The sequence below is a fragment of the Corythoichthys intestinalis genome, chromosome 11 (assembly GCF_030265065.1).
Source record: "Corythoichthys intestinalis isolate RoL2023-P3 chromosome 11, ASM3026506v1, whole genome shotgun sequence".
Lineage (NCBI taxonomy): Eukaryota > Metazoa > Chordata > Actinopteri > Syngnathiformes > Syngnathidae > Corythoichthys > Corythoichthys intestinalis.
Genome location: NC_080405.1, coordinates 12,316,187 through 12,334,306, shown reverse-complemented (window position 1 = coordinate 12,334,306; position 18,120 = coordinate 12,316,187). Strand labels below are relative to the sequence as shown.

At 42.3% G+C, this 18,120-nt stretch overlaps 1 protein-coding gene across 3 annotated transcripts in view; it reads right to left on the bottom strand.

Moving 5' to 3' along the window:
- The window catches only part of ogt.1 (O-linked N-acetylglucosamine (GlcNAc) transferase, tandem duplicate 1), a 28,882-nt gene that overhangs the window by 7,385 nt on the left and 3,377 nt on the right, over positions 1-18,120 (bottom strand). Inside the window, exons 2-8 of one of the 3 annotated variants that reach the window (XM_057850392.1) lie at positions 10,750-10,930; positions 6,582-6,825; positions 4,078-4,146; positions 784-900; positions 607-686; positions 270-465; positions 18-158 (exon numbers count right to left, since the gene is read on the bottom strand). In XM_057850392.1, the coding sequence (XP_057706375.1) occupies positions 18-158; positions 270-465; positions 607-686; positions 784-900; positions 4,078-4,146; positions 6,582-6,825; positions 10,750-10,930 (1,028 nt within the window). Of the gene's footprint in view, positions 1-17; positions 159-269; positions 466-606; positions 687-783; positions 901-2,183; positions 4,147-6,581; positions 6,826-10,749; positions 10,931-18,120 lie in introns of those variants that run through there. The other 2 variants (XM_057850393.1, XM_057850394.1) reach the window with 2 other exon arrangements.

The following is an 18,120-nucleotide window of genomic DNA, read 5'->3' as shown; positions in this document are numbered from 1 at the left end:
CTATCTTCAAGCTGTACCTCTAGGGCCTTCCTATAAAGCTGAACTGCCTCCTCAATGTTGCCTTGTTCACGTTTGATATTAGCTAGATTGTTAAGGGAGTCAGCGTGTGTTGGGCACAAGCGTAAAGCTGTGTTGTAGCACTCTTCTGCCTCGGACACCTGGAAAGACATCGGCCAGTTTAACATTAATCAGAGACTTGTATTATGTTGTAAAAGATACTCAAAACTACTTTACATTTATGCAAATCTGTGGACAAGTTGTTGCCTTACATTGCCTTTCTCCTTTAGGGCATTTGCCAAATTGCAGTAGGCATCTGGAAAGTGTGGCTGCAGTTCAATAGCTCGACGGTAGGTGTCAATAGCAAGGTCAATAAGGCCTTGCTCATAGTAGACACAAGCCAGGTTTCCATGAACAACTGCATGGTTAGGACTAAGACTCAAAGCTCTCAAATATCCAGCCACAGCTCTGAAAACATGATATAGTATGCCCAACGTGAATATTTAAGCAACCACCTAAAATTGAATGCAGCTTTGTAATTTAACAACATTTCATCTTAACAGACGGGATAGGAATACATGGCAAAATAGCGTGAGGGAAATGACTGACCTGTCAAAGATTCGGGCTTCCTTCAAGACATTTCCTAAATTGATGTATGCATCAAGGAAATTTGGATCCAGTGTCACAGCCTTTAATATGATAGCAATATGTATATAATAGGCATTAATAATATCACAATATTTGTTATTACAGTCATACCATATATTGTAAAATAAAACAACTGACCTTTTCAAAATGGTGTATGGCCAGCCATATTTCCCCCTGGGCATTGAACACACAGCCAAGGTTGCTCCATGCCACTGCGAAGTTGGGCTGTGTTTCAATGGCTTTCAGGTAGCAAGCCTTGAATTTTCAATGGAAAAAGCAACAGGAGAGGAAGAGAATAGGTAGGGAGGGCAAGTATAGTAAAGAGAGGACAAGGGATTGTAAAATAAAAAAAATAGGTTGAGAATAAAAGCAAGAAAAAAAAAACAAACAAGGGCAGAGAAAGTAAAATTAGTGACCAATCTCAGGGAAAACAAAAAGTGAGTCTACAGCATGGGCTCGCATGCGCTTAAATCTGCTGCGCTAAGCTGCATTGCTTGTTCCTACGCTGCGCGGATCCAACCAACACCAACACATTGGCCCTCATCGTGCAGTTATGGCCACATTTTTAAAAGATTTGTGGCAAAATACGTACATACATTACGATCTCATCAAAACACCCTTCCTTTACTGTTACATTGTATTATTTGGCAACCTGTTTGTTTAATCTGGACATGACATTTCACAACCTCCGATGGAGAACATTGTGCAGGTGATGGTCCCTGAAATGCATGCGCGACAAAATCACAGGCGCGCGGGGTGTCTGTATTGCCGCCACCACCACAATGCACCACGCTTGCGCGGCTTTGCTCTTGGCAAAAGCCATTGCTTTACTGCTTCGCTTGCTGAATGACCTGGTTCAACAGCTACAGACCTTCTCCCTATGACAGACAACCTGCCAAACCAGACTGGCACACACCCATACCCACTCATTAAATAAATGGGTTTTTGAAAAAAATTAAATAATAATAAGCAATAAGTAAGTGCCTACATTGTAACGCGAATAAGAAAAATTTTATGTCAGTAGCGACTGTGGAGAGCAAACTTGTACATGACAAAGTTCAGAGATATCGGGGTATTTGGGAGCGAGGCTGGTTGTAAGGGTAGAGCGGTCTGCAACCGAGAGGCCATAGGGATTGGGGTAGGGGTCGCATGCTGGCGCGCTGTGCCTTTTTAGTTGCCTGGTAGGCATCGCTGCGCAGCCCCTGCGTCGCTGTAGACTCACAGCGCGATATCTGCATCATCAGAGCGCTGCAACCCAATAAAGAAGGAAAAAATAAAACAAAACTGGAAAAAAATAATCAAGAGTTACGTAAGAGTTAGGGTGTTCTTACTTGTTTTTCACCACTATTGCGTCCAAATCCAAGTTTCTATATACCTAATATAGAATTCAGTAATATGTATAAGCATATCTTAAAAATGCTTACTGTAATTTTTGCTATTTTTTTTTTTTCATTTGCTCTTCAAGAGATGCCACAAGAGAGGAGCTCAAGCATGAAGTGAAGTGGTTTTTCTTTTGCTGGCCGTTACAAACCCGTTACCATATTTTTGGACTTTGTCAGAGTGGTGGCCGCGGCTGGCTGGAAGAAGAGAAGACTGACGCTGCCCCTAGTGTTCCTTTCCGCCGGGCCCCTACGCAGGAATAGTGTCACCCACCTGAAACCTTCTATGCAACAATTTCAGTTGAGGAAAAACCAAAAGAGACAAAATCAGAAACAACATTGTTAGTAAATTTGATAAACAATGCATGTCTTTCAATATGGAAATGTAGCAGGTTCTTCCAAAACACAACAAACATAACACAGCACAGTATATTTAGTAGTATTTCATGCGAAAAACGTTTAGTTGAAAAGAAAATACAAAAATGTTTTGGGGTTGCTGTGGGGAAGAAAGGCTTTTCTGTGTCCGTAGGTTCAATTTCAATCGGTTGCAAGGATTTAACTTCGTTACCACAACAGGACGGCAGTTACTGGCTCGATCATCAACATAATGAACTGATCCCATTGCTTTGGGGGAATTACAGATCTGAAGCAAAATGGAAGAAGAATTAATCATTGATTTTCTGCCTTTTAGCCTTTACAGGAAAAGTTTTAATACTTAAAATGCTTTGTCCTGGCCTGCTCTCTTGAATCCTGGCCAATGGGGTAGGGAGAAAAGTCTGTGGTTTATTTGGATCTAGAAGTCTCCACAGCTCTGAAATGAAGAAGTCATCGCTGTTGCTGCGCACGCCTGTCCTTTTAGAACCGCATCTGACGCAGGTGGTGGAGCACAGAATGTGAACTGTCTGCCTGACACCAATGGAAGGGACTGTCCAGAAAGGCACCCACGTTTTAGGATTTTACAACTGTATGGTTGACTATTTGAGGGATAATAGAAAATATGGGACAAATAACTGGTAACAGCAATTAGTGCGTGTAGAGCACTGCTAAAGAGCTCTCTGGCACTTTGGGACGATGGGCGAAAGGTCAGGAAGACAGCTCTTGGCGCGCACACTCCACCAATCCTTAGCATGCGCGCGGGGGGTGGAGCGACAGAGCAGAGGAGTTTGACGCTCCCTGATACTCCATCCCCACTCCTCAACCCCCCATCTATCATAAAGTAAGATGGCCTGTAACCACTCGGACAACTGCACATCTCCAGATTTGACCCGATCTAGGGAACCCCATTTAATGGAAAAAGAACTGAAGTGGCAAATGGGAGCCTAAAAGTACTCAGTCTGAATGGGGGTGGGGGGGAGCAGGTGTAATGTCTATTAATTGTTGAAAATACTGGAGTACAGTGGTGAGGTTACAAACCATCTTACCTTTAGCATTGCAGATATAGTCTAGTAATTTATCAGTTCATATATTCTTCACTGACCTAGCCAGCATTTTCCGCCCCTGAATCAACAATCAAATTCACAGAAAGATTACAATGTGTTGTATTTGAGTTAATGCAGCCTTTCTTCCTAAAGGGAAGGATGACCTTTATAAAAGGTCAAGGTAAAATAAAAATGAATAAAGACAAATGGTAATATACGGGGTTGAGGGGGAAATTTAAAATGTTTAAACTGGGGGGAAACTAAAAGGGGAAAAAAATGTTTCAATTTTATCAAAAAATTTTCAGAATAAAAATGAAGCAAATATAATTTTTTTTCAAATGTCCTTCAGACAATTTATGGTCCGAAACACCAAAGGGATTTAATACTATGCAATGCATACTGACATACTTACTTATACTACACTACATTTTCTGATATACTGGACAAAAAAAGGCTAAAGATGGGAGGGGGGTAGCTAATTGTTAAAAACAATAATAGGTCAGTGAAAAAAGATGACTTTAGTAAGAGGGGTCACACTTAAAAAGAACACAGGAACGAAAAAAAAAACAAAAACAAACAAACAAAAAAACAATCAAATGCCCCATCACTGTCAGCGGCAGACCTGAATGACATACCTTGGCCTCTTCCAAGCGCCCGAGCGCCTTAAGCAAGTTTCCCAAGTCACTACGAACACAGTATAGATCCTGGTAAAGAGAAAACACACCTTTCAATATGATGCAAAGGACTGCTTTACGCTAACATTTGTTTACCTTACTGATGAATACATCTAACTTTTAAGTAGACATGTGCCGATTACCGGTTTCAAGGTATACCGAGGTATGAAAACGTCGCGTTTTCAAAACCGCAAAAAATTTCCATCATACCGTCCCTAAGGTATTGGCTATATTTTATGTCCCAAAAATGCAGGGAGAAATCCCTCGCTTGCAGCTGCAACGCTCAACCCTCCCTCAATGGTTGTTGCTTATTGTCAGTGAGTCAGCTGTGCTACACGATGGCTGGAGGTGGTGAAGTCCTGAACTTTTTCCCCATAAAAGAAAAAGGAAATCCTTGGTATGGGAATACTTTGGCTACAGAAAAGCAGACGGCCGCGGCTTAGAGGAGGGCCAACTGACATGTAAAACATGTTTGTGGACGGTGGCTGCTCCAATAAGATTTCGCATTTATACAAAATTAAAGGTTCGTAAACAATGTCATGAATGTTTCCCACCAGGTACGAGAGTTAACTCCAGCGTGTTTAGTGTATCTAGCGGTGGTAAAACATGTTTTTTTCTCTTTGGCAACTGTCTGTTGAGAAAGTGTGTGTATAATGTAAACAAGATACGAGTAATACACACGTGCTTTTTATGGAAAATAATTCAAGTATTTTTGTTCTGATGGTAATGATGTTGAGCTGTGGCTGTGGGTTTAGGTCAGTACTTCTCAAATGGTGGGGCGCGCCCCGCGCGAGTGACCTCGGGGAACATGCTTTTTTTTTTTTTTTTTTTTTGCCGTACTAGAATAAAGTGTACTTCCACATCCACTCCGTGGGTGGCAGTGGCGCTCTCATTTTCAAAGTGCATGCAGTATTTTTGAAGTAAGCAAGAGCACACGGAAGAAACTCATGTAGAGCTGGACTCACGCAGCGACCCACTGTCTTCTCCGGTGTAGGTTCACTGTCCTCTTCCCCTCACTATCCACTCGCTCTCGCTATATGATTGGCCGAAGAGTCGAAATGCTCTCCCGTGATTGGCCGAAGAGTCGAAATGCTCTCCCGTGAAATGCCTGTTTAAAAATGTTCCCGTTGTTACTTCTTGCGTTCGCTTAAAAGTGCTCATTTAAAAAGGAAAATCGATGGATGATACTACACACAGAGCATATTATTAACAAATGCTAAAGTTGTATATTCATATAGCGAGAATAAGGAACGTCACTGACAAGCGCAGGCCCCCGCGAGTGGATAGTGAGGGGAATACCTGTCACCTGTTCTCACGTGTCCGGCCGAGGAGTGCCGTTTTCGGCTTGGGATCGTCACGACCACCGCCCTCACCTACGGTTCTCCCTCGGCCGCCGAGAATGCGCTTTTTTCGGGCCGTTTGCCTTTTGGCTTTGACTTTTAATATAGTGGGAAATGAGGAAAGATCACTGTTTACTGAGTCTAAAAATGATTATAGCGGAGAGTCTGAAGCCAAATCAGTTAAGACGCCACTTAAAGACATTAGACCTCAATCTCATTGATAAGCCGCTTGATTGTTTTTCAGCGAAAACGTGCCGAATATTGCCAGTTGTCACAATCGTCCCGCTTTGTCAGTGTTATATCAGTAAACCAGTGAGCACTGTGGTGAATCAGCGAAAATAAAAACTTTCCTTCTGTCCAAAGACCCCCCCCCCCCCCCCCCCATTCAGTTTTGTTTTTTCGGTCAAATTTTTTTGGCATGTTGTCCTGAAGAGTAAATGTTTCTAATCAATTTGAATTTGTCATTATTTACTGATTTTATTACATTTTATTTTTCAGTATCAAATGGTCAAAAATGTACCTTGAGTGTATTTTTACAGTTTGGATGTGACTTTTTTATTTTGTTTTTTACTTCAGGCAAATTGATACGCGTTAAGTCTTTTCTGTTACAAGCAAAACAATGTTAATGAAGTCATACTTTATTATAAGTTTATCTATGTTACTTTTTTTCTTTAATAGAAAAAAAAGGACACAATGTGAGGCTGAGGCGTATTTATAATAGTAATATTATAGACAAATGGTACTATTTACAGTGGCGGCAGGGAGTTGGGCGGGCGCCAAACACTTACGTCTTCCTTGGGGAGGCGTAATAGAAAATAATTGAGAAGCACTGGTTTAGGTTCATCTAAAGGGCTGCATTTATTTTATTTATAATATATATATTTTTTTTTTATTTTTTTTTAAAGAAATTATTTCAACTTAACATTATACTTATGTTCCAATTTGCTCATAGGTTTTGAAAAATAAAAATTCTGTTCAATGGATTTGTTTTTTAACCCAGATCTCAAAGTAACACATTTCAGAGCTGTAATTGCAATAGCGTGATACTGGGAAACCGTCATATTTTGGCTTAAGGTTATCATACCGGCACATGTCAAGTACTTTAAGGTGCAGTTTTCGACTTACAGGGTTATACTGTAATGCAGACACATAAGCCTGCACCGCTCCTTCCATATCCCCTGCAGCGACTAGAGCTGCTGCCAAATTGATGTATCCGTCGATGAAGTCAGGCTTTAGTCGCAGAGCATGACGATAATGTTCAATGGCTTCCTGCAGTTGCCCACGCTCCTTGTACACATTCCCCAGGTTGGAGTACGCCTCAGCCAGCATTGGGTTCTGTTTGATAGCCAACGTGCTGAAGTGAGCAGATCTGTTGGGTGGAAAATGACATGTAGAGAAAAAAGATGGGAATGGTTGTGAGTTTCAATGTGATTAAGTCACGATGGTGCTGCAAACATGTGAATACTGGATTAGATCTGATCTTGTGACCAAATCCGATACTAGCTGTATTCTGCGTCGATACAGATACTGTGTATCGGATCAGAACAGCACTACAACATACAGTGCTTAAAAAAAATCAAAATCGCATTTTGAAATTATGTCAAAATATAGCATAAACAATCGCTCATTACTTTACCGCTTTTGTAAATATCCACACGGAGGATCCCCGATTAATCCCAGATCAGTGGAAAGATAATGATTACCTTCTTTGTTAGGAGTTAAAATTAGAATGTGAATGCATGAAGATTTTCAGATATACACCAAATCAGGGACTGAGCAGCTGCTCCGAAGACCCGGCCTACGTGCCGAAAGTGGGCCTGGGTAGGTGGGAGGAGGGGCTAAAATGCATGCCTGATGATGCGCTTTATTAGGGCGTGCGTACTGCAGCGGGCATCAAAATCTACCCTTATTTGTCATTGGAAAAGCTCTTTTGATTATGCCAAAGCCAGCACCTTGAAAACGGGTTTACTGTGACTCATTTTGCTGCGCTGGGTCACATATGTATTACCCCCAAATTCCAAATTGTCCATGTCCGCTCAGCGTAGTTCCCTTCTGTAAAACGCAACAAATAAGTTTCTATTTTGATCAATACAAGGTGGTCCACATCATCCACTCAGCTTCGATCCGGATCTGGTTTGAGTCAGTCCTCTCCAGTCTGTCAAACTAAAAATACAGACAATGTATTTTCTGGTCCCTCAAAATGCGGCCGGATCAAGTCCTGCCGTTTATTTACGCACCAAAATGTTTAGTGCATGCGTTTACAGGTTTACAAACCGGATGAGAGACATATGCAGTGGGTATTGGGCAACCGCAAAAGATCGGTGCAAAGCTGTGACAAACTATGTGGGATTTCGGGGTTAGGAATATCCTGATCACTTATTGTTATCTGAGTCACCTGATTTTAAGGAAGTCCAGGTCCGATACCTCGGCAATGTATTTAGGAGGGGAGAAGAATTTTTTTTTTTTTTCCCAAAAAGCACATCCAAGTGTTTTTTTTTTAAACAAAAATCCCAACAGTGTTTCTCCTGACCTGAACCCTGCGTATTCATAGTCCAGTGAGACTAATTTATGAATTTTTACAGGCTTTTGAGCTGTGTGTCTTTTGGCGTGAATATCCCATAAAACAATTTTCTTAGATTGTAAGACAATATCCTTGCGTGACAACAGATCGTAGATCCTGGCATGTAGCATGCATGGACTTTATGGGGAAAAAAATTGTCAAGGTAATATTGTTTTTGTTATTGCCTGTCCACAATAGCGTACCGCACAAATGCTATTTTTAGACTGTGACGTCGCCAACGTAACGTGGAAGTGGGTCATTATAGACACGCCCTCGCATTGAATCCATGTTATTCCTGCTTGTTTGCTCAGGTAATCTTTCAAAAAAGAACATACCAATCAAAAACTGCTGCTATGGAACTTGTAGAAACGAATCTGGACATTACGACATATATGGATGCTTTCTTCATATGTTTCCCGAAACCAAAAACTCAGGACAAAATGTGAAGAATGGATCAATTTGCGCGGACGTCCAAAAGACCAGTTTAACGCCAGCAAGGTGAAGCCATTCACATTTCATATGCAGTAAACATTTTGTTGGGGACTGTGGTCCTACAAAGGACGCAGAGGTAAGCCATTATGATGTTTTCACTTATTTTTTAGCGTGGTGTATTTTTTTGCCGTGCTGCTTCTGTCTAACAAGCATAGCAATGTAAATTGCCACAAAGAACGCTCAGAGACGCAAGACAACCAGTGCATATAATATATAAGAAAGACAGGGAATATGGTGGTAAAGGATAGACTGTTGAAACAGGAAAATGTCATTGTCCGTGGCATAAGGCAATGCACACAAGAAAAAGGTGTCAATAAAAAAGCTAACTCTGGATTAGGTCGGCTCTTTTTCAGCCCGCGACACTCAAGCCATCTCTTTAACTGAACATTTGTATGTTCTTCCACATCTTTACCAGTGAATTTGGCACTAGGGAAATAATTTTCGGATAGAACTGGTAGGTTTAGCTTAGTAAACATCTCGTTCGTAAACCATTTCCATGCATTTACAATTAGCGACAAACGGGGGGTCGACCCACCAAGCAACAATGGCTACCGTCATGAATATTAATGAGCAAAAGTGACGTGTTGCTTGCAGTACGCCATTGTTGGGATTTAGCTTTCAGCTGGTTATCAATTGCATGATTCAACTTGTGTTCCTAAAACAAACCTTTGGAAACAAACGTTATCAGCGTAGGCAATGCATGTTATGACATACAAATGTTCAAGTGTCCAGTGAACAGTCAAGCAGAAGTAGAAGTTAAATGGGCAGTAGAGCAGGGCGGTAAACCGAAAATTTACCGTCACCGAAATTCTTAACGATGACCGACGTAATTTTGACCATGTCGGTAAATTCGGTAAATTAATAAAACAAGAAAATATAGTCTTTTCATCCCGCTTTGATTCTGTGTTGTCCGTCTATGTTCATTCCCCTTTAAGAAACCGTCAATGGGCTTACGTAGGGAGTCACGTGATCATCAAGGAGCCAATCAAACAAAAGCCCAGTAAGCTAACGCTAGCAGCTAACGCTACAAGCAAAACGTGATGGAGTGTGGCTTAAGAGAGGTTCACCAAACTTTTAACCGACATTTAGTAGACTCTTAGTGGCATCCAGACGGGCTTTCACCCGCTGTCCTCCCTGCTGTTCTCACAATTTCCGGAGATGGTGCTTTCAGTGCTTTCTACTGGTAGCCAGGCTAGCGCTAGCTAGCGGCTAACGCTACAAATGAACGTGATGTAGTCGGATAGCGGCTCTAACTTGTCGAAACGGCTGAACTTAATGAGTGGATTGGGCACGGACTGCATCTAGCAATTACTATGTGGCATTATTTTGTATCTGTCTGTGTGTGATTCCTCTGATAGCTTTTGTGATGGTAAAGCATTCAGCTTAAAGTACAATCCAACGGCGAAACTTATAATGACCGAGAAATGGCCCCAGCTATTTTTCTGTATGTGCTTATTTCTGTGTCATTATTGCTATCATAAAATCTTAAGCGTTTCATTTGAAGAAGATCAATATAGCTTTAATGTGTGTGTGTCTCTCTCTGTTTGTTTGGGGTTTCATTTGTGCGTGCATTTATTAAAAAATGCACTGGGGGGGACCCTGAAACCATAATGTAAACACTTGTATTTAATAATTATGTCACAGCAGCCATTAACAAGTTGTCTTTTTGAAGTGTACTGTTCAAGCTGCAAGTCATTTGTGTTACAATGACATGTTTGCACAGGCATATTGATTTTGATAATGTACATTGTTCAAGTCATACACGCTGTTATAAATGTTCATACTTGAATTCTTATTGCTTACATTACATTTTTATAAACTTAATGTTTAGACTGCATGTACAATTGTTAAATACAGTATATGAAATTGAATGCTGGTAAATAAATCAACAAGAAACAGTTAATCTGTATTTCATGCATTGATTCAGATTTTCAAATTATATAACAGTACGCTTGGGCGAATTTATCGTCATTTATCGTTATCGAGATAAATCTGCTCAATTTATCGTGATACATGTTTAAGGCCATATCGCCCAGCCCTAATGGGCAGTACTCAAATTTCTATAAAAACTATAGCACTCATTCAAATTCGGATTTCTGTAGTTGTTAACTGGAGCTTTCTAGCTAAAGACCTAAAAAGTGTGAAGAGTTAATGAGCTAAGAACAAAATAGCCGCTTGTTGACAAACGAAATGGACAATCCCTCCACCTTCACCAAATGTACTTCAACAACGCCATCTTACCTGTCAAGTCTTCGGCACTGGAAGTGAATGGAAGACAGGAGCAGCAGCACGCCTGTGTTATCAGGTTCTTGACGCCATAGCTGCATGCAATGGCGCTCTGCTGCTTCAAAGTCCCCTGACTGATATTCCCGATGTGCCAGCTCAGCCAACCCTTGGAAGGAAAGAATACGTTTTGTCGGTTCTGGAGCACCAACACAGCCCAAGGAGCAGGGGGAGTAAGGGGGGGAAACAAGACGTTAGATGCAATGGATGGAAAATGTCAGACAAATGAAAAATAACTAAAAACACAGATAACATATGACAAACTCAAAAGAAAAAAAGATGGATTTGTTTTTTTACAAACAATAAGGGGGTGGTTTTCCTTGAGGATCTCATGTATTTAAATACATGTGGTATAAGCCCCTTACGCCCACCACACACATACACACACCTTAACCATCTTTAAGGAACTTACTCAACTTATTGGCTGCCACTGACATCATGAGAAGTCAGTTGACATCATTGGCACTGACAGATGAGCATTCACAGCCTGCCCCCCAAACCCCAGTTAAATGAATTGGAAATCCTTTGTTTTCAATAGCAGGCAACTATTTAGATGCTATGACAAAAAAACAAAAACAAAAAAAACAAAAAAAAAAAAAGTATGAAAATTAAAAAAACAAAAACAAACAAAAAACGTATTATTGGGTAGGGATGTCCCGATCCAGGTTTTTGCACTTCCGATCCGATACCGATATTGTTTTGCACTTCTGATCCGATACCAATACTGGCCGATACCGGCCTATCTGAGCATGTATTAAAATTTAAAGTTATTTAGCCTCCTTACTTAGTTGTCAGACTCATGTTGAAAAGGGTTTTAGTACTCTTGATAACAACTAGCCAGCTGAATTAGGTGAGTTTGAATAACACACAATGGTTGGTAACAAGAAACTGACCTGTTTATTCATTGACAAACATAAAACATTCTAAATAACAAACAGAAATTGCATAGTCAGTCAGTAAAACGTGCAAATAATATTGTAAACTGTCAGTGGAAAATCCCACAAACTTCCCAAGCTATTAGATGCTTTTAATGTTTCGTGCATTAGTTACAAAAATTGTATAAAAAGCCTCTCAGGTTTAAATAAACGACTATTTCGGTATCAAGTTAGTATTTTATTTACTGTTTTAAAATGTTAAGTCCCCATTCTGTATCAGCAGCTTTAAACTACATTCAATTCATTTAATTTTGCGAATCAACTGTTAAAGTTGTTAAAATTGCTCCCGTTATTCCATCATTTCCCTTCTGTCTACTTTTGACGTGTGAAAGTTTTTAAACTGTTTTGAAGATAGATTCAAGTCAAGATTTTGCCGATTTAGGAGTATTTTAGATGAAAAGTTAATTAGGTTCGCTTGGAAGGTTCACTACAACAGCCTACAAGGGAAGTCTTCTGCTTTAAGATGGCGGCTGTTTACTAACGCACGTAGTTTTCATTGCAGGTGTTGCTAACGGCGTCCAGTCTGTCATATTGCATCTAGTTCTATATACATATGATATCTATTAGACACCCACGATGTTTGTGCTGCATTCCAGAGAAGTGAGAAGTCAGATTTATCCCACTCGGACGGTACCAGTTCCGACCTCAAAGCGTTCCAAGCAAATGTAAACAACAATGATGGCTGATCGCGACGAGGTGTTTTTTATTTTGGCCATCCAAAGACATTTTGACCTCCAGCGAACTTGCCTTCCAATAAGCGATCAAATAGTGGAGGAAAAACGACGGCTGCGTTAATAGCCCACACTGTAAACTGCCTTTTTTTAGTTACATCCTTTGCTGATCGTCAATATAAAAACATAGCACAACAAAGATGATGTCGGACTTTTCCAGCCTCCGACTCGGAAAATATCATTAGAACGCCACTCGAACTGGTAGGTCCAAGTCGCGAAGTCGGAGAAAAAATAACTACCCCGACTTCAAAGTTGTTTCAATCTGACGTCACTGGACAAAATGGCGCTCAAGAAAACGTATTGAATGATAACACAATAATGACGTAAATCAAGTTTATTTGAGACGCCATGTATTTTTTTCTCATACAGTGAATTATCTTTGTTGTGCTATGTTTTTATATTGACGTAAGACGTTGTGCTATGTTTTTATATTGACGATCAGCAAAGGATGTAACTAAAAAAAAAGGCATTTTACAGTGTGGGCAATAACGCAGCCGTCGTTTTTCCTCTACTATTTGATCGCTTATTGGAAGGCAAGTTCGCTGGAGGTCAAAATGTCTTTGGATGGCCAAAATAAAAAACACCTCGTCGCGATCAGCCATCTTTGTTGTTTACATTTGCTTGGAACGCTTTGAGGTCGGAACTGGTACCATCCGAGTGGGATAAATCCGACTTCCCACTTCTCTGGAACGCAGCATAAAAGTGTTGGATGGTGCGTCTTTACTCACGAGAGATAATGGCTCGTCATCCAGAATGAATTCTTCGGCAATGACTCGTTATTCCCTAGGCTTTGGAACTGTCGAGTACCAGTTTGTTACGCATAGCAAAAGTTTCTGCCAGTGTTAGTTGCGTGGGACCTTTCTTTTTGTCTTCGGTTTTCTTAACATACTTCTTATATTGTTAGTCGCTAAATGCTTGATTAGGTTGTTTGTATTAAAACCTCTTACAGCTTTACCACCACGGTTGACTTTATTGTGGCATATGTTGCACTCTGCCTCTTCATCTTTGTCGTACTTTAAGGTGAAACGATCCCACAGAGCTGACATTTTTACCGATAAAGTCTCTCGGTAAATTGGGAGACGGTAATGCAGTGTGTTGAAGGAGTGCCGTAAAATGCGGACCGGATTTTAGGGACACCGACACAAAAACTGGAAAGGATTATGTATATCGGTGAGCTGGAAAACACTGATCGGACTTTCAAAAAAACTGGATCGGAAGTCTGGATCGGAATTTTTCCGTGTCGGCCGATCCGATACCGATGCGCATTTTTTTGCCCATATCGGCGTCCGATCCGATCCAAATATCGGATCGGGACATCTCTTTTATTGGGTATATCTGTTTATATTTTTAATTTTTAATAATTTTGTTTTTATTAACATGTTATCAAATTATAATTGTATGTATTCATGAAAAATTATATAAAGTAATATTTAACAATAAATGCAAAATATACCTGTAATTATACATGGGTCCTGCAGTCCACACTGGTGGACATCACATATTGAGCCATGAAGGCCAAACTTGAAAACCAATAATAATATTGTTACCCAATGCCTACATGACTCAAAATGCGATGTCTACCTATGTGGAAATCATATTTATAGAGTTATTTGTAAATTAGCACAGATTGTCACTTGCCCTTGAGGGCTTTTTCAGTCACGTCCTCTTGACGTGAATACCACCCTAACGAGAACCTTCCGCCATTTTGGATGTCTAACAGCGTGTTTTGGCAATCCAAGTTGATTTGACTCGACACGAAAACAAATGGGAATTATTGTGTTGTCAGAAAGTATACAACGATTAACATGCATTCATCGGGAGCAGTAAGTTGACAAGATTACCCAGATTGGTTTGACAGATCCATATTTGTTGCCTAAAACATTTAGCGACATTGTGGGCTTCAGAGTAGTGTAATATGGATTACCCGGGCATTTACAATTACCTTTTAATACAAGGAGTACATACACACGCCCGAGTTTAAAAGCCTATTAAAGCCTTGGGGACTACCAGTCGAGCGGTACCTCTACTTACAATCATCTCTACCGACAGAATTTTCAGGTTAAGACACACCTCAATGGGAAAATATTGCCTTTTGTTAGGGTTCAGGATACAAAAGGCAAAAATACAGTATGGCTGGTACTCGCTAGGGATGCAATGACACATTTAAGTCACGGTTCGGTACAATTTTCGATATGAGGGACACGATTTTCAATTCAATTCATTTAATGCTCTGAAACAAAAAATTCAAGTGTTCTTTTCCGATGTTTTTTTAATTTTGCAAACAAAACAAAAATAACATTGCCATCATATAAACATGCATTTTAGTGCATAATATTTATGTGCTTACTTCTTACTGATCTGAAGAAATTTTGTATAAAAGTTCTGAGAACAATCTTTACCGTTCGTAAAGTGAGGCACAGTGTTGATTGCCACAGCTCTCTTAGCAGCTAGGTATACCACATGAGCAAAATATCCTATTTGTGGTCAGAGTCCATCTGTGTCACGTACTGAATTAACAATATTTGCAGAATTATCTATAGTCACTGGTATGGATTGATTTGGCCTGCTTAACTTCCATTCAGTCATCACGGTTTTTAATTCATCAATGTAGCATATGGATGGACTACGTGTCCCATGATCACTATGGGCTCACATAGCCGATGGCATGGGACTTGGGTAATCTAATGTAGCACTTCTAGCTTGCTATTTGATGATATCTAGTGTGTGTGTGTGCGCACGCGAGTGTTGTCGGAGCATTAAAAAAGCTAAACGCCACAGAAGTCACGTCTGCTCATTACTGCAGAACACCAGCTTATGACAATGAACTTTCATAAACAGGACGAGTTTGAAGTGCAGCGCTCTTAATTTGGCACTCACTGTTCATCATGTAACTGTGAGGTAGCTCTCCCGGGGTACCCAGCTGTCTGTTGTCAAAGGGAGGCTGTTTGTAGCAGCCAAGTCGGTAACAATGTTTTGGAGGATTTTGTTCTAAATATCAAGGAAGACAGTCTTTGTGAAATATGTACGAGAGGGGATAGCATATCAGCAAACCCAAAATGCTGCCACACAGCGGATCTGTACGACGCTGAAGCCACCTCCTCAAACTTCTGTCTTTCCTCGCTAACCATGATTGTAGTGTCTGTTACCTCTGCCACAAAAGAATGCAGCGTGCTTCACTCCGCCCTCCATGCAGTTTGGGGGAGGAGAGGAGGAGGGCTGCTCACGGGGAGGCGCTGTCTCAGAGCTTTTCAAGGCACAGCCCTCAGTTTTCGATGCACCCCGGGCATTATAGCGAGCGCACGCAAGAAAAAAATGGGAAAATACATTTTTGGGAGCTTTTCATTTGCGTCGAATATTTTTGCGTATTGAATCAAAGTGGGCGTAACGAACGGTTCAATATAAAACCGAGTATCGTTTCATCCTTAGTACTCGCAGCTCCCAGAGTTTACTGAACGTAACAAACTTATGGCTGCTCGGCCATTGGCTATTGCCTAGCATTCCTGGCATCCATTTGGCCAAGAGGGACTTGTACTATATGTGTATGTGTGTATCCCAGAGTTCTCTACCATATTCTTGTTTTTTTTACATTATGCACAACTCTAGTTTCATGTTTATTGTGCAGTAATGGAATTGTTACATGTATATGTTAGGTGTTTTGATATATTTTTATGTATTATAAAAGATTTATGTCTGATTTTGGGGGAGCTTGGAACAGATTAGCGCATTTACATGGAAAACGCATCTCTACTTACAGAAGTTAAAGAAACTACTTCTAGAACCAATTCATTTTGTAAGTAGAGGTACCACTGTACTTCCATCCATCCATCCATCCATCCATTATCTTACGCTTATTCCGGGGTCGGGTCGCGGGGGCAGCAGCTTCAGCAGGGAAGCCCAAACTTCCCTCTCCCCAGCCACTTCAGCCAGCTCCTCCGGCGGGATTCCAAGACGTTCCCAGGCCAGCCGAGCGACAGTCTCTCCAGCATGTCCTGGGTCGACCCCGGGGCCTCCCGCCGGTGGGACATGCCCGGAACACCTCTCCAGGGAGGCGTCCAGGAGGCATCCGAACCAGATGCCCGAGCCACCTCAACTGGCTCCTCTCAACGCGGAGGAGTAGCGGCTCGACACCAAGCCCCTCCCAGATGACCGAGCTTCTCACCCGATCTCTAAGGGAGAGCCCGGACACCCTGCGGAGGAAACTCATTTCGGCCGCTTGTATCCGGGATCTTGTTCTTTCGGTCACGACCCACAGCTCGTGACCATAGGTGAGGGTAGGAACGTAGATCGACCGGTAAATCGAGAGCTTCGCCTTTTGGCTCAGCTCCTTCTTCACCACAACGGACCGGTGCAGAGTCCGCATCACTGCAGACGCCTGTCAATCTCGCGCTCCCTCCTACCCTCACTCGTGAACAAGACCCCAAGATACTTAAACTCCTCCACTTGGGGCAGGATCTCATCCCCGACCCGGAGAGGGCATGCCACCCTTTTCCGGCTGAGGACCATGGTCTCGGATTTGGAGGTGCTGATCTTCATCCCAACCGCTTCACACTCGGCTGCAAACCGCCCCAGTGAGAGTTGGAGGTCACGGCTTGATGAAGCCAACAGCACCACATCATCTGCAAAAAGCAGAGATGAGATGCTGAGGCCACCAAACTGGACCCCTTCAACGCTTCGGCTGCGCCTAGAAATTCTGTCCATAAAAATTATGAACAGAATCGGTGACTAAGGGCAGCCTTGGCGGAGTCCAATCCTCACTGGGAACGAATTCGACTTACTGCCGGCAATGCGGACCAGACTCTGACACTGGTCGTACAGGGACCGAACAGCCCTTACCAAGGGGCTCGGTACCCCGTACTCCCGGAGCACCCTCCACAGGACTCCCCTAGGCACACGGTCGAACGCCTTCTCCAAATCCACAAAACACATGTAGACTGGTTGAGCGAACTCCCATGCACCCTCGAGGACCCTGCCGAGGGTGTAGAGCTGGTCCACTGTTCCACGGCCGGGACGAAAACCACACTGCTCCTCCTGAATCCGAGATTCGACTTCCCGACGGACCCTCCTCTCCAGCACCCCTGAATAGACTTTACCGGGGAGGCTGAGGAGTGTGATCCCTCTATAACTGGAACACACCCTCCGGTCCCCCTTTTTAAAAAGGGGGACCACCACCCCGGTCTGCCAATCCAGAGGCACTGTCCCCGATGTCCACGCGATGTTGTAGAGCCGTGTCAGCCATGACAGCCCTACAACATCCAGAGCCTTTAGGAACTCTGGGCGGATCTCATCTACCCCCGGGGCCTTGCCACTGAGGAGCTTACCAACCACCTCAGTGACTTCAACCCCAGAGATTGAAGAGCCCACCTCAGAGTCCCCAGACTCTGCTTCCTCAAAGGAAGGCGTGTCGGTGGAATTGAGGAGGGCTTCGAAGTATTCTCCCCACCGACTCACGACGTCCCGAGTCGAGGTCAGCAGTACACCATCTTCACTATACACAGTGTTAATGGTGCACTGCTTTCCTCTTCTCAGACGCCGGATGGTGGACCAGAATTTCCTCGAAGCCGTCCGGAAGTCGTTTTCCATGGCCTCACCGAACTCCTCCCATGTCCGAGTTTTTGCCTCGGCGACCGCCGAAGCCGCAGTCCGCTTAGTCAGCCGGTACCTGT